The following is a 22,041-nucleotide window of genomic DNA, read 5'->3' as shown; positions in this document are numbered from 1 at the left end:
AGCATATTTCTCATGATTTGTCATTTGTCTACAGGAAGAGGGAAAGGAATCCTATGGATATATTTGACATGGCTAGACATCGATTGCAAGCTCCTGTTAGAAGACAGTCACCTAAAAACTTAGATGTTAACACTTTGCAGAATATTCATGATTTTAATGAGCTGAAAGATAGAGGTATGTCATACATCATGTACAAAACAGATGGCTTTTGTCCTTTTCCAAAAGTAAATTTTCATTTATGATGTGTACTTTAAGCACAGTGAATTAAACTTCTGTGTACTGCTGTTCTTTAACTCACCAGGAGAGGTAAATATTTTCTTTTGGAGCATGTTCACCTTCTAAGCCTCAGGGTAGCTGAGATCATAAGGATTAGCATGTGGCATGGAGCATGGCCTTAACTGACGAAATGGCGGGGGGGGGGAGGAATGGGCTTATGAAGGAGACTGGAGAAGACAAACCAAAAAACTTTAGGAAATGTAAGTGAATATGGGATCCTGAAAGCTGAGGGGATAGAGTGAGTGTGTTAGGGAGAATATGAATATTCTGGGATGAACATGAAGAAATGTCACGTGGATCAGAGATGCTGGTGACTTCAACTGAAAAAATATTTATTTATTTGAAAGAATAATAAAGGCAGAGAGAAAGAGATCTTCCATCCATGTATGTTCCCTTAAGTGGCTGCAACAGCCAGGGCTGGGCCACGCCACAGCCAGGGCTGGGCCACTCCAGAGCCAGGGCTGGGCCACGCCACAGCCAGGAGCTTCATCTGGGTCTCCCATGTGCATATAAGTTAAGCCAAGTACTTAGGCCATCATCTGCTTTTCCAGATATATAGAGTCAGTTTATAGCAAAGATCTATATATGAATACCATTAATATTTTGCATGTTTTCCAGTTTTCTTTCTAAGCATGGTTAAAACAAGGTAAAACTGAAGATAGAATTGATACTGCTTTATGCTTTTTCCTGTTTAGATTTAATGTATTATCACATGTGCTGAAATTATTTTTATGTTATTTACTGGAAGTGGAGCAACCTGGAGCCCATATAAGATGCCAGCAGTAAAGGCGGTGTCTTTAGCTAAGCTATAGTGCTATTCCAGAATCAATTTTTACTACACTTGATCTTAGCCAAAAGGCCGAGAAGCGATAAGATATTTCTTTATCCTTTGTTTCTACTTAGATTTAATGCGTCATTATATATACTGAAGTGTTTTTTCTCTGTCATTTATTGCTAGCTTAGTACCTAGCTAGACATTATGTTAAGCCAGGGAGTCTGTTTGTTCTGGGGACTCCTGTGGTTAAAATGGTTTTCTACTACAAATCAAGACACGATTTTTAAAAATTGTTTATTCTTTAGTTGTGTGCAGGTTTCCCAGGGGCGGCACATCATGAATAACTCGCTTTCTCTGGGGATTTGAGAGTGCATGCTTTTGTATTCTCATACTTAAAAAATGCCAGTTTTAATTTAATATGACATATACAGATGTGTGCAAGTGATGTGTAAATAAAAGCTGTGGATGTTTTCAGTTTTTTTAAGAATGAAAGATCTTGAGATCTAAAAGAGTTAAATGATGGAATTGAGCCATTCATCTCCTTGTGTTCCGGCATAATTTGGAGGCTCTCATTCAGCCAGCATTGACTTGGTTTTCTGTAATGTTTGTTACAAGAAAGAGTCTGAGTCTGACGTGGTAAAGCTAAAGTTCCAGTCCAAGCTTGTCCAAAGCCTCTTCTGTGAGCTTTGCTCTTAGCTAGTTTCTGATGGTTAGGTGTGCAAGATGGTCCCCATTTTCACTGTTGCGTTCTTGTGATCATTTCTGATACCAGTTTTGCGCAACATATAGTAAATTATGTCCTAGCAATCTATTTAGTGTATCAGATGGGAATAGTACTTTCCAGACTTTTATATGTATGAACCATATTTTAATTTTGAGGATTTAAAATTTAGCATTTAATGTTTCTCTTCTGATGAACTGATAGTCATGAAATTATGACAGATGTTAATTCATATTTTCCAGTAATGAGTCCTTCCTAAAAGTTCAGTCAGTCTGTATTTATCTCTGTTTCTGAATGATACTTGTAAGGACTAAAATGCTTACCACATTATTTCAAATACAGTGATATAGCCTTCACTTTTCAGTATATTGTAGAGACCAGATGTGCTTACAGTGTTGTATGACTGTAGTCACAGGTGTGTGCTCTTGGTGGTATCTTGAGAAAGTGGGAAAGGTAGAGATGGAAAATACATCACCTGTAAGCTATTGCTTCTTCTGGTGACTTCCTCAGAATGTCAGTCAGTTTAAGAAAAGGCATTTTATTAAGGACATTAATTTTGCAATCTTCAGTTTTATGGCTACTTTAATGTCCTTTGACTTTGGGAATTTTACACTTTTATTGTGCACAATAGTTTTAGAAAATCTCAAATTGAAAATGAGATTTAGGTTAAAATGTGTTTTTTGCACCAGACTCTGAAACACGAGTTGATCTGAAGTTCAGGTACCCCGATGCTCCGCGAGACCACCACACCTTGGAGATCCAGCAGCAAGCCCTGCTTCGGGAGCAGCAGAAGAGGCTGAACAGAATCAGAATGCAGGAGTGTGCTGACGGTGAGCCATGGTCCATTACTGTTTCCGATGCTATTGGTGGGTTGTTCTTTTGTTAACTTTCCTTTGTATTAATCTCAATCCCAGAGAGCACCCTCCCTCCTCTCAGCCGCAGCTCCATGCTCACGTGGCTCTTCTGGCCTACAGTCCCAGGAACAAATCCCAGAGCAGGCTGTGATCGGCCCAGCTGGGGTTTTGTACTGCATAGCCAAGTAGAGTTAATACTTTGAACAGGCCAGGTGACAACTGCATCACGAAGCAGGAATCAAACGAAGAAATTCTGGTCAAACATTAGTGCTCTGTTTGGAATTTTGCTATTGTGTGGTGGTGTGTTTAAGTTTTGATATGATATAATCTGTCATTAGATAGAGCAATGATTACACCAGGTGTAATCAATCAGCAAAGTGCTTATTAAGTATCCACTGAGTGCACTGAGGAATTAAGTGTGGTTATGGTTGGAGAAACCATTATCTGAAATGCTTGGGAACAGAAGTGTTTCAGATTTTGGAATATTTCTGTAAATTTTCTTGGCTGAGCAGCCTTAACCCAAAATATACGCTTTTTGAGCACCAGAGAGTCTTGGAGTTGGGAGGATCACCGAGTACTGACTTGGTTCTGAATGAGTAACTTACTGCTGTCAAGGAGGAATTAGGATTTTAGAGCGAGCAGGTGTGATGAGTGTTTTAAATGAGTAATTCTAGGGCCCTTTAGAAGTGTGACTGTGGCTGGATGGGCACCCGGAGGCAGAATGGAGCCCGGGGTCAGAGCCTCATTGATGAACTTCAGTTACTCAGGTTCACCGTACGGCCTTCCCCTCTCATCAGCTTGGCTAACCTCCAGGCCTTGATGTGGCCTTGGCAAGATGGGTAATTAAAGCACAAGTAGTGGATACCAAGAAAACAGGAGAGTTATTCCTGTCAGATTTTTTTTGAGGAATATTTAAGATTCTGCCTGGCTAAGCTGGTGTGGCTTGCAGAATCTGAGGAAAGTTTGTACCACTAGAGTAAGTTGATGTAATACACTGATTCAGCTCACAAATCAAGTGTTTGGTTAACATTTATGTAAGGAATATCTTCCCTCTAACTGGTACTGCATTCATAATAATAGCTTCATATCTACCCTGTGACAGCAAAATGACGCAATCCATGATAAATAATAGGCATATAATCTGCAAATGAGAAGCAGGTACATTCAACACTTAGATCCAGTGAGGTGGCATTTTCTTCAGACGTCTGAAATGATGAGAAGATCTGTGGGAACCTGGTAGTTTAGGCTAACGTAGTCCCCAGGTAGATACAGATGTGTCTTACCATGACAGTACCTGCCTCCTCTAGCAGTTACATGCAAATTTCAGTGAGAATGCTGATGGACTTCTCGGAGCATATGATCCTATTGTAAACAGTTACAAACTTGCCTGGACAGGGTGCGTTATTCAGAGGGACATATAGGAAAACCGTCACATTGGAGAAGCTTGGGATACTTGATCCAGAATCTTGGCTTCTGAAATCCTATGGGTGTCTAGAATTTCATTTCCTTTATTTCTGTGTGAGCGAGCCCTGTGTTTTAATTCCATTCAGTTTTCTGTACAGAATGTAGAAATATGATTGAAGATGGAAAAATATCTAATATCAATTTTTTTTCTGTAGGGATCGGTTTTATGTTTACAGTGATTTCATTTGTTATATTCACTAATGTGAGAATGTTATCTAGAATGTATAAAGGGCTGTATGACTTAATTTATAAGCATTATCTTAGAATTATTCTGAGGTGTGGCATTTTATCATAAAAATGTGCTCAGGCTTATTAATAAGAATCTTATCATTTGTTGTTGTTCTTGTTGATTGCAGCTGACTTAGATGCCAAAGGGAGAGAACACAGGATGGTAAGCAACGTTAGACTTTTTCAAGTTAGTTTTGGGAGAAAAAAATTTTCAGGAATGTGGTAAGTTTGTATTCCCAAATTTTGAATTTTTCAGGAATGTTAAGAAAAAATTTAACTCTTGCCTCGTTAGTACAATGGATAGCTAGAGAAGTATTGACATATGCACGTAGAAAAAACCTTTCAATGACAAAGAAAAAGATATTAGTGACGGGCTAAATTGTTTCTCATCTTTAGCTGTGTGACCTAAAGTTATTTAAGCTCTTTATGCCTCAGCTTCCTAATCTGTAAAATGAATAGTATTAATATCTGAGGGTGGATGTGGGGAATAAATTAGCATTTGTAGGACACTTAGAGACAAGACTGGCATGCAGAAAGTTCTGGATAAATGAGTACTAGATAAAGATAGCTCAAGGGTTGTCATGAGGACTAAGATAATATATTAAAAAGCCCTTTATGACAAGTCCAGTATGCTTACTGTCAATATGTAACAGCAGCGCAAGGGAACCTCTCATGTAAGTAGTGGTGAAATCTATAAAGAAAATAAATACGGTCAGGGGATAGAGAATGGTAGCTCTTAATCCTAGGGAGTAGCACTACTGCAAGACTGAGTTAGGAGTGAGTGAACTGAAGCTGTGTCAGGGTATGAAAATGGGGAGAACACCCCTGCCCTTGGAAGGCTTTCCTTCTGGCAGGAGGAAGGGATAATAAATCTGGTATGTGAAGTCATTGTGCTCCGAAGGAAATGAACAGAGAAAGGAAACTGGAGGCTTTTGGGGTGGAGGGTTTGCAGTTTGAAGTATAACAGGCATGGCAGTTCCACCTAATTAGTAGCATTTTGATAGGCATATAGTGAAGTGGCCATGAGACAATGGGAGAGCATCTAGTAACAACTTTTCTAGTACAAGTCCTAATGGGAGAAGGCCTGGGGTGTGGTAGGAGCCTCGAGGAGGCCAGTGGAAGGGGGTGTGGCAGCAGAGCAGGCCCGGAGAGGCTGTCCAGGGCGCTCTGCCACACTGTGCATTTGGGGAGAGGATTCTGAAGTCTTGCAGTGGAGGACTGGCACATCTGTTTCATGTTTTCACTGGGTCAGTGTTGTGCATGAGGAGAAAGGGTGGCTGATCACATGAGATTGTGCTCAGAAGTGTTGGATCTGACTGGCGAGCACTTCCTGGGATTTCAGGGGTTTCACAGACGATGTAAGAGGAGGCAGATGGACTGACTTTTTGTCTGGGAACTGAGAGTTGCAGAGCTAGAGAAACAGGAGAAACAAATTTAGAGGTCAAGGTGAAGACTGAACATTTTGAAGCTCTGAGGAGCCTGTTAGACAAATAGAGTTGGTGAATACACAGGAGAGCTCAGGGGGAAAGGATGATGGCTGGGAATGCAGACTTAATCTTTGTAACCCTTGTTACACGTCCTGTTATCTCCACTTTGAGATTATAGAGTAAAACTCAGCTAGATTTCTTTTTTTTTTTGTTTTAAACATTCATTAGTTTTATTGGAGAGGCAGATTTACAGAGAGAAGAGAGACACGGAGAAAGATCCACTGATTCCACTGGTTCACTCCACAAAGGCTGTAACTGCTGGAGCTGAGCTAGTCTGCAGCCAGGAGATTCTTCCAGGTCTTCCACGTGGCTTGCAGGAGTCCAAGGATTTGGGCCATCTTCCGTTGCTTTAAGCAGCTCCCATAGGAAGGAGCTGGATGGGGAAGTGGACAGCCAGCACACCAACCATGCCCATAGGATGTGCCAGCCCTTGAGGGTGGAGGATTATCCATCCCATCAGCCTGGCTCTTATTTGCCCATTTTACTAGTTAACTTAAACCAGAACCTGCAGCTTTACTAATTGTGATGCCAATGACATGAGGATTAGCTAGCATTTATTGACTATGGTTTATCTGTGTGAGGTATTTGATATTTATTTGCTGTAAATCCCACGAAGTATGGGATTTGTATGTGGTTGTTTCTTTGTATGTGGTTGTCATGTTTTTCAGTTAAAAGAGACACTTCACACCAGGGATTTAGGTTAAAATCCTAAACAACAGCTTTTTCTGAATAGTAGCTGGGCATATGCTCATAATTCTTCATGGTGGCTACATGAAAGCTTAGATTGATCTTAGAAATCGAAACATGCAGAAAACATGGGATGCAACTTGCTGTGATTGTCAGGAAGATAAGGCTTGGGTGAACTGACTCTGATGCCTTGCTTTAGTTCTGTCAAGGGCCGTGCTGCAGAAATATGGACAGTGAGTGACCAATTAAGCACAGCTGATTCAGACTGCGATTGAGCTGCTGTCGTCACCATTATTAGTAAGCCAGAAAGCAATAGAATCAATGAGTGGCATGTTAAGATGTTTAAATTCAGTATATATAAAAAAAGATCTCAGTGTAAGAAAACTGTGATGGATTGGCACTGTGGCATAGTAGTCTAAGCCTCTGCCTGTAATGTTGGCATCCCATACGGGCACTGGTTGGCTGTCCACTTCTCATCCAGCTTCCTGCTTATGGCCCAGGGAAGCAGCAGAGGATGGCTTAAGTATTTGTGTCCCTGCACCCGTGTGGGAGACCCAGAGGAAGCTCCTGGCTTTGGATCAGCTTAGCTAAGGCCATTGGGACCATTGGGGGAGTAAACCTGCAGATGGAGGACCTCTGTCCTTTTGTCTACAATTTGGCCTTTCAAGTAAAAATATAGCTAGTAATTTAAAAAAGCAAAACTGTGATAATGAAAGGCAGTGTGAGTGCAGTTGCCTTCCAAATCGACCGGAGTGTCGTAGCAAGGCCCAGCGATCTGCTGAGGTGGTTGAGGAAGACGTCACTGGGCGCCCGTAGGCTCCTTCTGCCAAGCAAGGTGATACTTTCTACTGAAAAATTCTCTACATACAAATTTAAAGTAACAAATACAGTGCTAGTATTCCCCTACTGTGTGCCCCGCTGTGTCAGTGCTATGTCATTAGAAACTATATTGTCTTAGAGATTATAGTTTATATTATATAATTATTATTGTACAGTTACAGTTTCTCCATTTGAGAACAGACTGTCTTAGTTCTTCTTTCTAGCCACAGTTTCTCCCTTGGGAGCAGTAAGTGTGCCATATAGATTACCAGAAAGAGTGAACAAGTCTTGGCAATGATTGAAAAGATTGCTAAAGCTTAATTGGGATCATTGTTTCATATTACCCCGGGTGTTCATCAGCAGCAGTGTCAGTAACCTTTTCCACAAGGAGTGGAGGGAGGCAAGAAGGCAGTGTGGTGGCTTGCAGGGTCAGAGGTCTTGCTCCTGCAGTTGCGACGCAGCGTCTGCGCGGAGCCTTCTTGGTGTCCTGGGTGCTGGCAGAGGTCAGCGCTGCAGCGCACTCTGTCCTCGCGCTTTCCGTGTGACTGATGTGGAAAGTAGTGACGCCTTTTAGTAGTAATTGTTTTTCTACACAGGATTAATAAAAATAGGTAATAATAATACATGATGTTTTTTTTAGCCCAGAGATGTCAATAATGATTTGAAAAATTCGTTGTTGGAATCTGATAGTGCCTTTATAGGTGAGTATATTTTACTTTACTGATGCTGTATGCTAATTAAATACAAACTACTACTTTTAAGTGCCTTCCCATTTTATTCAGTATATTCAGCATTATACTGAAAGTGGTTACAAAGAGAGAATGTGCTTTTTTGCCATTTTAATGAACACTCATTAAATGTAGCTTACAAAGTTTTAAAATCACAGTTACTAATGTGAACTTTAAAAATCACAAAAATAGCTTCTGTAAAGGCCTGTGCTTATATATGGATGTACATAACAACATTTGTCCTTGGACACAGCGTGGGTTAGACAAACTCTGCTATAGCCTTAACATGAAGACGCTACACAGCAATCACAGGAACAAACCCGAAGCACACAGTAATTCTTCAGGGAAACATTTCTGAGCAAAAAAGCCAGCACCCATAAGTTACACACTGTAGCATTCTATTATGGAACACGTGTGAAATGACAGTAAGTTAGAGAAGGAAATTTGTCCTGCAGGAATATTTAAGGCAGCGTTACTTATACCAAAAGTTGGGTACAAACGGATGGAAACATTTGGTACCTCTAGAATATTTTAATACACCACTTTCAAAAAGAAAAGACAACATGCTATATAGTTCCATGTGTATGCTGTTCTAGAGAAGGCACACATGGAGAGAGTAACGTTTAGTAGTTGCCAGGAGTTAGGTCTAAGGAAAGATAGGAAGATGTGGCTGGGTCCATGTGGGGCAGCGGCCAGATGCCACGGAGTGTGTGTCACAAAAGGTTACTCTAATGTGAACTTACGCTGGGCAAGCGTCTCTGTAGGTTTACTGATTAGCACAGATGTTCTGTTCTGGTCGCTGGGGTTAGTAATGGGAGAGACAGAATTTCCTGGGTACTTGCTCACTACAGAATTTTTCTGGGAATGGAAATCTCTAGGTTAAGAAAAGATACATGAAATAACATTAGTGGTGATATAGAGACATTGGAAACATTGGGATCTGAGAGCCCCGTCATTTAAGAAATGGACATTTTTTTAAAGCTTATCCAGTATAAACTTGGAAAATTTATCAATTTTAAGTAAATGACCGTATTAAATCTGTGTTAAACCTTCTGCAAATTTCCTTAATCTAATCTGACTGACTGCTGTGTAGGACTTAGTTCTAGTTCTTAGAAGATGCTTGCTGGACTATTTCTGCACAAAGTGTCTCTGGTACTGGCTTAGCAGTGTGGCTCAGCAGAAATAGAACGTTCACCAAAACACGCACTGACAAAATTGGCAAAATATCAAGTGATGTTGATATTTGTTGTATTTGTTGTATCATTATCATAACTTTATCCAGACTTAATTTTTTTTCATAAGAAGGTAAAAAATCTTTTTTAAATGATGTAGACTGTTTATCTTCATGGTCAAATGGGTTGTTGGATCATTGGAATGGCTGTTGTCAAAAAGACTAACAAAACTCAATGTTGCTTACACTGTTGGGTAGCAGGAGCCATTTCAGATTATAAAATAATAGAAACACTTTTTAACTCAGTTGGGTAGTTAGAAAATGATGCACAGTCACCATAATATCCAGCAACATCACCCCTAGGTACATACTTCAAAGAAATGAAGACAGTCACAGACTTGTTCCTGAATATTTACACTAGCGTTATTCATAATCGCCAACAAGGAGCACATGTTTGCACTGACAATATATGATACATGCTTGGAATGGAATTAACTGTTGGCATGTGTACAGCATAGCATTAATGTGCATTCATCTAGGTCTAAGGAAAGATATTGCAGAAAACATAAATCTATTGAGACAAAGTGAAGGAGTGTTTGGGGCTGGGCACATGGACTGGGGAGTGATTGCCAACTAGCATGCATCTAAGTCTTGAACTCTGTGCGGCCCCTCAAGGTGCTTACGGCGAGACGTACCCGGCCATTGAGGATGACACTCTCTCTCCACCATCACGGCTGCCCTCGGCAAGGGAGCGCCGGAGGAACAAGCTCAAAGCACTGGACCTCGTATGTATGAACGTGGCTTCTCTCCCCTGGTCAGGCTCAGAAGGCTGAGGGTCTGGGTTCTGATCCCTGCTAAATTCCTGTGTCGTAATGAAGAGCGAGCCTCATCTTTGAAATGAGGTGGACACGGCTGTGACTGCAGCGGCCGCCACCAGTTAGCTGGCAGACCTGGGGTGGCTCCTGCTGTTGGCTTTGTCAAGGCGATATTGTTTCCTTCTCTCCTGGGTGCTGTCAGGAGCAGCTCCGTATTTGGCATAGAAATACCTGTGACATAAATATTAATTCCTGCCCCTCCTTCTCATCCTTGAGGAATGCATGGGTTTCAGGGAAGGCACAGAAAGCAAACAATACAGGCAGTAGCTATATTTTGGTCAAGTCACCCAGACTGAAAGTTACAGCTGTTTTCTTCCTTCATGTCACTAGAGTGTACCCAGTAGAACACAGCCCTGGAGCCCCTCAGTACATAGATGTGTCAGTGTCACCAGCCACTGTTCAAATAGGATGCTGGCCTAGCAGGTGCCAGGTTAACCCGCTACAGCATACCAGCCCCTGGCAACTTTTTAAAAAAAATCTGTTATTATTATAAAATCAGAAATACAGAGAGGAGGAGGAGACAGAGAGGAAGATCTTCTGTCCGATGGGTCACTCACCAAGCAGCTGCAATGGCCAGAGCTGAGCCGATCTGAAGCCAGGAGCCTGGAGCCTCTTCCGAGTCTCCCACATGAGTGCAGGGTCCCAAGACTTTGGGCTGTCCTCAACTGCTTTCCCAGGCCACAAGCAGGGAGCTGGTTTTAATTCTGGTGCCGCTGGGATTAGAACTGGTGCCCATATGGGATCCTGGTGTGTACAAAGTGAGGACTTGGGCCTCTAGGCTGCTACATTGAGCCCCCCTGGCAATTTCTTAAACTATGTGTTTCTTTATCTATGAAGATAGCTATTACCCAATAGTATACATGAAAATACTACTAGATAACACCTGCCAAGCATTTTCATTGTGTGTGCCAGGAGCATTCAACAGATAAAAGATGCTGGTGTTACTATTACTACAGGTACAGCTTTACCAGTGGCAGTAAGTTTATTGCCCTAGGCAACCACTAATTTACTTTAATCCATAATTTTGCCTTTTCTTGATATCTCTATACACTAGATCATGAGGAGGCCGTTTGTAACTGGCTCTCATCTTTCAAAGACCATCCATTCTGTAGCATTTTTGGTGCTTGATTTCTTCTGTTGCTGTTTTCCACTTTTGGTAAATCCATTCAACAGTTGATGGCAGTTGGGTTTTCAACTTTTACTAATTATGAGTAATGCTAATAGCAGTCATGTACGGCTTTTTGATTCTTCTGAGTACATATCTCAGAACAGAACTGCTGGGTTACAGTCATTTGGTCGGTCAGACTGTTTTACAATGCTGTCACACCCTTTTAGATTGCACCAACTGCTTACCTACATCTGTCGACTACATCCCAGCCAACACATTACTTTATATACCTCTATGTACGTGTGCAGTGCTTTTTCGATGGTTGCTTATCTTTTTTTTGGAGGATATATCTATTAAATCCTTTGTTCCTTTTGAATTTTTCCTTGTATTTTTAATTTTATGATAAAATTCTATAAGTTTTGAGTTTTCCCTTAATCCCTGCCTAGATTCTGCCCCCACCCAGCTGATTTCCCTATATTGTAACAGTATAGTCCTTAAGTCCATCACTGTGCTGTTTAAGTGCACCCTGACACCGAGGACACAGTGGCAGACAGTCCAGCATCCTATTGCTGAGATATCCAGCAGTCTCATTGGGAGTCCATCTGGGATTTGGAACTAGAGATGCATATTGCATTCTGTCTTCACATCTGGATATGATATTCTGTATTACACAGTAACTATACATTCCCTTAAATCAAAAGCCATAAAACAAAATCAACAACAGGAATACAGCTGAAAGATTTACAACACCATGGAGTTTAACCAATGTGTGGATGAAGAAATGAAAAAGAAAACAACTTTGAGAAAATGATACTACTGTGTGATCTATGAGTCAGTGAAGAATATTAGTTATTATATAAAAATCTATTAATGAACTATTTTGAAGAAATGAAAATAAAAATATCAAACCCATGAGTTGCAGCAAAAATAGTTATTGAAAGGACTGTTGATCTTGTAATTTGCATGAAGGCAGCCTTATATCAGAGAACATGATATTCGTGCTTTTGGTATTTGCATATTTAACTGAGCATAATGATCTGTGGTTGTGACTATTTGCAAATGGCAGAATTTTCTAAATAATATTCCATGGTGTAGATGTACCACAGCATCTTTATTTTTTTTTAGCTGGGCATCTGGGTTGTTTCCATGTCTTTGCTATTGCAGATTGTGCTGCTATAAATATAGGCTTACAGATGCCTTTCTCATTTGCAGGTTTCGTTTTCTTTGGATATATTGGGGAGGGATAGCAGAACCGGTTACATTAAGAGCAAGTCCCATTTTAGATGTGCAATTTGCAAATATGTTCTCTCATTTTGCAGGCTGTTGTTGAAGTTATTGCTTAATCCGCCCAAATAATTTAAAGATTGACTTTGGTGTTTACTTTTATAGCCTTTTATTTGTAAATTTGGGTTTATCAGATACTTTTCCAGCCTTATCCAGTCTTGCAGCATTTAAATGTCAAAATCATTTCAGCATGCAATGATTAACATAGGAGTTATGAGTATAATTGTTTTATTATGTTCATCACAATGAACATATATTGAGGGTAAAAACAAATTTTGATTCACTCTGAACATAACTGAGTTAAAGCGTGTCTGATATTGTTTTCCAGCTACAGGATAACAGTCATTTCAATGTACTACCCGACGATGTCTCTTTAAAATCTGTCTCCAGCGTAAATATTGATCAGCTCAGAATGAGAAATGAGGAACGCATGCGAAGACTGAATGGACAAGATAAACCTATTAATGCAGGTAAATGGCCAACTTGAATGTCCTGTAGTAAATCCACCTAAGAACTCAAACCTGCGTAACATGAACATTTTCCCTGCTGCCCCGGGGACAGAATGGGGTGAGCTGCGAAGCCACACTAGGGTTAGTTTTACATTAGAAGCTTATTGACAGGCAGCCACGGTACCCATTTTAGAGAGGAATAGATTTCCCTTCAGAAGCTGATCCAGGCTTTGCTCTCAGCAGGGAAATGCTGATTACGTAGTAACCACTCGCTGAAATGAGGTGATCAGAAATGATCTTCAGTGATTTCCAGGTGACTGTCAAAGAGAAATACTCTTTTTCGTTTTTTGAATAGTGTTTGACTTCTGCAGCAGCCTCAGACTAGCATCCTCTTTTTGGATGTTTAATGCATTCAGAGTGGCCTTCAGAGCCTGGCAGGTTAAAGCTTACCCCCAGCCCCCCAGCCAGGCCTGCGGCCTCCACAGCACCCCACAGAGTTCTGGGTCCGCTGCCTTCTAAAATCGGTGCCATTAGTCTGTAGGATGATAGAACGGTTGGTGTGGCCATCTCGTTTTAGCAAACGGGAAAGTGACCTGTCTGTACAGTACTCTCAGTAGGTTGTGCTACGTTACAATAATTTCCAGGAGACATTTTCTTAAGATCTTTAACATTGTTATATAATCTCTAGGATTGAAGTTTGATGGTAATGCCACACCAAAGACTAGCAGATGTAGTAAACTGAGGGCAGAGAACTTCATGAAGAGGATATCCTTGTGTCTAAAATGCATTTAAAAAATGTTTACTGAGGATTACTTGACTCTTTTAGAATAAACTGAACATTAGGGATGTATTTGGTAGAAGATAGAGTATTTTACGAATTACTCATTAAGGTTATTAGTGTCTAAAGTGTTTTTAACATTGTCCTTTCAAACAGGAGCTTTTGGGTGCCATGTGGATTGAGTCCTCATTAATTTGACATATCCTTTTGCTGGGCTAATCCTTCACAGACGAAGAGATGTATTTTTTTTTTAAAGGAAATTGACATCACAGGGTAGGAAGACAGATTTACCTTTCATACCTCATATTAAGTAAGAGGCAAGTACAGAAATACTTAAGAGTTGTTTAATATACTGAATATAGATAGTTTCCTTAGGTTTATTTAGTTTTAAGAATAGAAGTAATTTCATCCCAATTAGTGATTGTACAAAATTGTTTTAAATTTGTCAAGTGTTCTACGTTGGAAGTATTTTCTAAATTTGCTGAATTAGTTTTGTGTGCTAGTCATGTCTTATCTTAAAGGTGCCAGGTAACAAAATTAAGAAATTTGTAACTAGAATCTTCTGGAAGTCCGCTATAGCAGTCAATGACTTTTGTTTCACAAAATTAACCCCATCGTTGGCCTGTTTTCTTACCTTTAAAAACGGGTGGCTCTAAGCAAAACTGGACAGTTGAGAGCACAGTTCTTTGGGGGAGATAACTACAGAAGGCGCTGCAGTGGGTCGGGCTTCACAAGGCCTGGATTGTCCTGTGGTACCTGAACTGTGTCTCTTGCCTCCATTAGACGATGAGGAGAGTTCACTGCTTGATCCTGATGACATCATCAAACATGTGAGTGATGACGGGTCCAACTCTATAGCAACTGAACCCTGGCTCCGTCCTGGGACCTCAGAAACCTTGAAGCGCTTCATGGCAGACCACCTACACCCAGAGCAGCAGCAGGTTCCTGGAAAACCAGGTGCCTACACTTGGCAGGGTCTGTCCACCGCACATGGTTAAACCACGTCTGTACTGGATCCAGTAGTGCCTTGTATGAAGTGTTGAATCTGTGTACTGTACCTGGGAAGGATTTGCTTAGGTTCCATCTGTACATAAAAGTGCTTTGCCATGATGGTGTGTATGATGTATATTCTGTACATAAATAAAAGGCAATGATTTTTAATATAATAGAATTCTATAGAAGTACTTTTGCTGAATTTTGCCATTAATGAAGGGGCAGTAACTCTTGAATTCAGCTACCATATGTGCATTACTTAAACTGCTTGTCACTAAGACAAGGAGTAGAGAAGGTCTTTAATGGTTCTGTAAAACCAGAATTCTGTTGGCTGACTGGTACCTGTTCAAGGTGGTGCGTCTCACAGCTGCATTGTTGTAGCTTACTTACCCAGCTGCTGTGTAATGAGGGAATCAAATGTCCTTGTAGCTACTGATTCAGTAGGAATTATGGGAGATATTTTATTCCTGTGAGCCATGCACTGTTAAATTTTTGTCTGCATTTTATCTTTTGTGTCAATGAAAGACAGTTACTAATTTATATGATTTAACTTAACTCCTTGATGAATAAATTTCTATTTTTATTACCAATGTTAATTTATTCTAACTTGAAATGTCCACACTAAGTTTTTAAAGGTTGAAGAGAAGAAGTAACTCCTAGGGGTTTCCCTAATCAGTAAGTGGTTCTCCTTCGAAAGCAAAAACTCTGAAAAATAATTTTTACTAGGATTTCAGCTGCTTTGTTTCCTCTGACATAATGACTTAATATCAGACAGGGTTGCCACAACTGTGAAATTTGTTTAATAATGTAACCATTACTTTACTATTAAAAGTTTTTCTTCTGTCTCCTCTAGGGAGAGTCCTGATCCTACAACAGTAAGTATTAATCTATTAGGAGGTGGGAAGCACTTACCAAGACAAAGCCGAAGGTTACAGTGGCTCCTGGCCACCGAGGTGGGTGCCTCTCGGCTGCAGCAGGAGCAGAGCTCTGTCCTAGGGCTGCTAAGCACGGCTTAGAGGCTTAGAACTGTTCAGTGTCCGAGATAGGTGTGACTCCTCAAGCCTGAACTAATTTGAGAAACACAGTATCAACCATGCAGACCACCCTACCCAGAAGGGAACTTTAATTTTGTTTTAGCTTTCAAATACTGTTGGTTTACTTTGCATTCATAAACATGTAAAATACTCAAATTATAAATGTGATTGGGCCAAGAAAGTTGGGTGTGCAGCATGCTCCAGTGCCAGAAGCTGGAGGAAGGGGAAAGCATATTGAGGGTGCAGTTCTGGACAAAAATATCCTTACCGTAATTGTTTGGTTTGCAACGCATCAACGAGGAAAGAAAGTCAGTGAAACATGGGGTTGCGGGTTATCCAGTTTTGATTGCACTGATGAAATAATTCAAAAACTTTATTGACCTATAACCTGATTAGAATATGCCAGATGAGAATCAATATTGTACAGAAAGTTGTACAGAATTTTTTACATAGAAAACTTTACATCTGTACCATATACATTTTATCCATCTGAAAAAATTTTCTACATCCACTGTTAATACGGAATGCTTGACAATCTTGTCCTTAACCATCAGAGCACAATTCACAGTATGAATACATTTCCAGTAAATCTAACTTCCTCAAACCATGCCAGATTTATTTTAATATATTCAACATTAAATTCTGTACAGAATAAAATCTACAGCAAGCCCAGCCAGTCACCCTAAAGAAAACAAACCAACCAGCAATCTAGACTCATTCTGCAGTGATTCAAGTTTCAGTCCACGAAGGATCATTTATTTCAATGGCTCATCTTGAAAAGCTCTAACAGAATTCTATTACAGGCAGTCACTGTCAGGAGGGAGATTTTCTACATGGTTTTGTTTTCCTTTCTTGATCTTGACAAGTTAGCAACCCCAGCTTCCGGGTTTGTTAAACCCTCAAAATTACCAACCCCTCAAGAAAGGCAAAACCAAAAATCCCACAAAATATAAAAGACAGTTCAACCAAAACGTTTAGTGCATCTGACAAAATGAGGGGTATTTAGCAGGTGGGTAGGAAAATAAAAGAAACCAGTGCAGGAGGAAGTCTATACTGCTTACGATTTTATATTACAGACCTGCATCTCTGTACATTTTTCACAGGAGGATGATTACCAATCTCAGGCAGCCTGAGTGTGCAAAAATCAGAATACCATAGTTGTTAAATATTTTTTAACCATTAACAATAATTTCTTTTTCCCTGACCCCCTCATTTAGAAACATTTTATCCTTCAAAATACAGCTCTCCTGAGTTGTACTTCTGGTAGAAGTTCTGTCTTTACATCTCTATCTAGTCTTTGGGTAAGTTTCACTTTGCACAACCTGCCAGAACCGTGTGGGATAGGGACGGGCTGGTGAGCAGACAGCTTCCCACTCAACGTGAACCCAACACACAGACTCCATCCCATTTTTACTAGGGACTGGAGCGTCTGCAGTTAGAGCCACAGTTCTATGCATGTTGACCAGTAACCCTCAGCCACTGCAGTTCAGCAGGAAACCTCAGCTCCTCAAGCGCAGAGGGACGTGAACACCAGCAAAAGGTTGTTCCCATCATTGCTTGTTTATTCCAAGTTCCTGTTCTTGTGGTTGTGATATCTGAAAAACTACTCCAATTCGCAGAAAAAATCTTCTAAGAACAGCACGAAGTTCAGGAATCAAGTCAAATTGCATAATTTCACATAGCAGAGGGTAGTAGAATGATGCGTGAGCTTTAAACTGGGGGGGAAATGCATTTGTCCATTAGTTACGCTTACACTGCCAACTGCAAAGCCTAAAACCTAAGACAGGGAAGGCAGAGTCTGCCCCAGGTAGTGATGTATTCAGGAGTCACCTAGCTAAGGATCTCTTAGAAATAGAGGTGCCTCAAGCAGTATGCAGGAGGGATGGGTGCTCGGTCAAACTGGGTAACCCCTGTGCCCTGTGTCACAGTACCTGCTGATTTGGGAGGTGGCTCAGGGTCATGACTTCAGAGCCCTGGAGGGCAGCAGTGGATGGAGTCTGCAACTTGTACCATTGGCCTAGGCCACTGTGGACATTTGAGGTAAGAACAATGGTACTCTTTCAGAAGTTTATCACAGAAATTGTTTGAAACCTATGTCATTTTTCCAATATGTGTATTTTCCATGTACAAGATATCAAAATCACTTCTATGCATGGGTTTCAAAAATTTTGCATCAAAATTCTTTTACTGTATTTTAAAGGCAGAAGGTGACACAGGAGTTCACACTGGCAGAGGAGCAGTGTGAGGGGAGAAATCCTTTTAATGGCAATGCCTGAATTACTGAAATGGTATCCTTTGTTCTATGTGACGTACATGAACCTTGTCCAGGCAGAGCTGTGCACATTCCCTACCCACAGCTCAGTGCTGCCTTATCCCCTCAGTCTGAGCCTGCCCTTTCCTGCTCTGCACGCCCCCAGGAAGCACCACGACAGCCCGAGGCAGGACAGCCAGCTGTGATTTCACGGGCCTAGGCCCTGGACTCCTGCACACTCTGTGTGTGGCTGCTCGTGGCTTTAAGTTACTTCTCTAGGTTACCTGCTGCATTGGTGAGATTGCAGTGCATCCGGGCACAGGGCAGGTGAGCCACAGTGACACTGTACAGCACCCAGCTGCACTGCCCCACCTCCACAGGCTGCCCTGTGCTACTAGGTCACCTGACTTGGCATTCTGAAACCTGTTCCCAAGGGTCACACACGCACATTGCCACAAGATGACAGCAGCCTGGATCCTAGGCCTAGGAGTGACTATGTGCAGCCTCCAGCTGAAAATGGGACAGAAGGGAGACTTCAACACTGGGGGAGCTCGGGGCTTTCTCGGGGTGCCTAAAGGATCCTCACTGCTCCTCCTGAGGGCAACTGAAGTAGCTAAGGGTCCTGAAGAAGCAGCAGTGCAGGCTGGGCATGAGAAAGAAACAAGGCTGGCTGTGAAGGAGCGCACTTACCCTGTTGTCGCTTATCTTTAGAACCTTCGTTAGAAACAAAAGCAGTAAGTTGGTCCAGGCTTCCCGGTGGCTTTCTGATGTTAGCGTGAGGAAGTAACTGAGGGCTTCACTGCAGACACTGCAAAAGAGAAGGTTTACTGTGATGTCCCCGCAACCTGGGTGTCTGCGTTCGCTGAGCAAGACCAAGGCAGTGGCCACCAACTACTGAGGAGCCTGCGGGGTGCTGAAGTAGAGCTGCTGCTGCTCCACAGGTTTCTGGATTGGGGCCCAGCTGTTCCACTTCCATCCAGCTCCCTGCTGGTGGCGGGGAAGGCAGAGGAAGATGGCCTAAGTGTTTGGACTCCTGTCCCCCATATGTGAGTTGAGGAAACTTCCAGTTCTGACCATTTATCTTTCACATAATTTTTTTAAAGCTTGCCAGATTTCATTATTTACTAGAGTATCCATATGTTTTAAAATTAGGAAAACCCAACAGTTTAAAAACCTGTTACAATGTTTTGAGAAAGCCACTGGGAGGACGCACAGGTGCAAGTGTGTTGAGATCTGGGCTGAACTTGGTGCAGCTTTTTAATGTGGATGAGGCTTTAACAATAGTAAAATAAAGGGACCAGGTGATCTCTTTCTGAAGTCCACTTAACTGACTGGAGAACATGTATTCCCCAACTGGACACAATGCAGGTGAAAGTATTCTTCCTAAATGTCATGTTTCACTCCTAGCTTTTTAAATTTCAGCTGTCATAAAATAAAGCAATGAAAACATCAACTGAAACTCCCAAATACTCTTCTTCCTTCTAAATGCAGGGAGGCAAGTTTTCACATTCACAAAACATTGCTCTACAATGTAGCTGTTTCATAAGATGAGAAAGGACTAACCTATATCATAGGTTAAAGTTTTTAAAATTTAAGGGAGAAAACCTTTTGTCAACCTGTAGGCATGCCAGCAGTTGTTCAAAGCATGTCTGCTTACTGAGGCCCAGCATTGTGGCACAGCGAGTTAAGTTGCTACCACGGGCATCAGCATCCCATATAGGTCCTGGCACCTCTACTTCTGAACTCCCCACTAACGCACCTGGGAAAACAGCATAAGAGAGCCCACCTGTTCAGGTCCTTCACCCATGTGGCAGACCTGGTCTTTGGCCTGGCTATTACAACCATTTGGAGAGTTGCCAGTAGCTGGATGATTGATCGCTTTCTCAATCTATTTCAACTAAATCTTTGAAATAATACAGACCATTTACTATGCTTCACAGTCATCCTGTAAGCACGAGGCTCCTGGCCCCAATGGCTCAGCTATCTGCTTGTTGTCAGCACCCCTTTCTGGCTCTGCCCCATGTTGCCACAGGCAGAAATCGGTGGAGGGTCTTACTTCAGAAGCCTCTGCTGGACCTCCTCCCAGGCACTGACCCGGTTCTCATCCATGTACATCCGGAAGAGAATGCGCAGCCCACAGGCAAGGCTGCTTGTTTCCTGCTTCAGAAGGTTGGGCTTGGATTTACCTTTGAAACCTGCAGAAAGGGAAGTTCCTGGAATTAGTCTGGAAAGCAGCCTACATACAGCAGCCTATGTGTGGGGATCGGAACGAGGCTGCCAGCAGTGCCAGCATTCCACATGGGTGCAGCTTTGAGTCCCAGCTCTTCCAGTTCTGATCAGCTCCCTGTAGGTACACGTGTGAAAGCAGCAGAGGCTGGTTCCAGTGCTGGGGCCCCTGTACCTCCTTGAGAGACTGGGAGGAGGCTCCTGGCTTTGGGCTTCAGAATGGTCCAGCTCCAGCCACTGCAGCCACTTGGGGAGTGGACCTGCGGATGGAACATCTCTCCCTGCCCCCCTTCACTGGAGCTCTTTCTTCCTTTAAAATAAATGAATAAATCTTGAAAAAGCAGCCTGTGTGGTGGCACAGAGCTGAATGAGCCCCAGAGCAGCCTGGGCTTGGCCCACACAGACATGCTGCTCAGCAGGAAGCCACAGCACAGTTGAGGCCTGGCAAGACGGTGACTTCTACATGTAGGATTTTTTTCCCTCAAAATTGGGAACAGAAGATAGGAAATACTTGTACTACACATCCTGGATGAGGTGGGAGCACAATGCCAGGCCCGGGAAGACTGCATCAATCACTGGAAGGATGCAGGGTCCAGCAAATGCAGAAACCAGGCCTCTGCTCGCCTCAGCACCAATACTTCCTGTGGAATGATGGCAGCAACCGGGGTTGGAGAGGAAAGACAAAAGTACAGACTGCTCTTTCTACAAGGTTCAGTTTCAACTGCAAGAATATGAATAAACAAAGAGCCTAGCACTCTATTTGGGGTTGATGTGTATTAACAGAAAGGCCCAGGCTGGATTAACAAAATGAAAGAATTGTCACAAGGCAGAAACAAATCACCCAGGTAGTTTATCTGGCTTATTGTTACCCAGGAAAGACTTGAATGTTAAATTGTACTTTTACTGTGCTTCCAGTTAATGAACTCTACAATGTGAGACCTCACAACTTACCTGCTTTCCACAGAGCAGTCCTTTGTTCATTGTTGGAATTAAACGCTTTTGCAAATCTATGCGACTCTAACAGGCAGTCCAGTAGCTTAAAAAGTTGCTGTGATGTTAGAAAGCGATACATTCCTTGGTCTTGAGTATCAACTCGAACATCAAAATCCACCGCATCTCTCTTAGGAAAACAAACCACCACAGCACAGAGTCATGTAATTTTGTAAGTTACAATTCATTAGTCATAGAAACTGCTCTATTTTAAAAACAAATAGACACATGTTTTCTCTTTTGCACTCAGGTAAACACCCACTGTCCCAAGTGGCTCCTGGAATCTGCAGTCCTAGAGCAAGCCCATGTCCTTTTCACATCTGTGCTCACGTAACCAACTGCAGGAAGCAGGCTTTTCTACGAGCCCAAAGGGCTCCAGGAGTGCCCAGCATCCTCCCTGTCCATGTTTCACTGTTCATGTTTCCTGACTGTTGGGCTCAGTGAGTTTCCTACCCATGTCAGAGCCCAGCAGCCATCAGAACTGTCAGATCCCACTCCCTTGGTTGTTGCATTTGTAGCCCAAACCTGCGTTGGCTCTCTCATTGCTGCTATATGGGACTGTCTGGGCTGCTACAACAGACAGCCTCCTTTTCTGCATCAAGTACTATCCCTACTAAACCAGAAACAACTGCACTGCCTTTTCTACTCAGTCATTCTCTCGTTAAGGGAAAGGTCTCACCAATGATCATGCCAATTTGGAGAAAAAAGTGAAGTCTTCCTTAACTGCACCAGGCTCCTCAAGCAATTTCCCTGTGCCCTTTACTGCAAAACTCTGACAGAGTCAGCAACATCTCTAGCCTGACGTCTGCTCGATCCCAGACTGTCAAAACTAACTTCGTGCTC

General features: G+C 42.0%; 2 protein-coding genes across 6 annotated transcripts in view; one reads left to right on the top strand and one right to left on the bottom strand.

Annotated features, from left to right (window-relative positions):
- The window catches only part of CSPP1 (centrosome and spindle pole associated protein 1), a 118,618-nt gene extending 102,545 nt beyond the window's left edge, over positions 1-16,073 (top strand). The window contains exons 25-31 of the mRNA XM_040994721.1: positions 39-174; positions 2,462-2,602; positions 4,447-4,481; positions 7,952-8,012; positions 9,886-9,995; positions 12,812-12,947; positions 14,488-16,073. Coding sequence (XP_040850655.1) covers positions 39-174; positions 2,462-2,602; positions 4,447-4,481; positions 7,952-8,012; positions 9,886-9,995; positions 12,812-12,947; positions 14,488-14,702 — 834 coding nt within the window. The 3' untranslated portion in view covers positions 14,703-16,073. The remainder of the gene's footprint in view (positions 1-38; positions 175-2,461; positions 2,603-4,446; positions 4,482-7,951; positions 8,013-9,885; positions 9,996-12,811; positions 12,948-14,487) is intronic.
- Positions 16,074-16,088: 15 nt separating this feature from the next.
- Positions 16,089-22,041, bottom strand: part of ARFGEF1 (ADP ribosylation factor guanine nucleotide exchange factor 1) — a 120,812-nt gene continuing 114,859 nt past the window's right edge. For 4 of the 5 annotated variants that reach the window (XM_040994674.1, XM_040994705.1, XM_040994686.1 and 1 more), the window contains 4 exons: positions 21,160-21,328; positions 20,039-20,177; positions 18,673-18,790; positions 16,089-17,446 (listed from right to left, as the gene is read on the bottom strand). In XM_040994674.1, the coding sequence (XP_040850608.1) occupies positions 17,282-17,446; positions 18,673-18,790; positions 20,039-20,177; positions 21,160-21,328 (591 nt within the window). In that variant the 3' untranslated portion in view covers positions 16,089-17,281. The remainder of the gene's footprint in view (positions 17,447-18,672; positions 18,791-20,038; positions 20,178-21,159; positions 21,329-22,041) is intronic. The other variant, XR_005885315.1, reaches the window with a different exon arrangement.

Source organism: Ochotona curzoniae, unplaced genomic scaffold (assembly GCF_017591425.1).
Source record: "Ochotona curzoniae isolate NIBS_2020 unplaced genomic scaffold, NIBS_Ocur_1.0 contig_1071, whole genome shotgun sequence".
Taxonomy (NCBI): Eukaryota; Metazoa; Chordata; class Mammalia; order Lagomorpha; family Ochotonidae; genus Ochotona; species Ochotona curzoniae.
The sequence above is the reverse complement of the archived record's forward strand: the minus strand, read 5'-3'. Positions and strand labels throughout refer to the sequence as shown.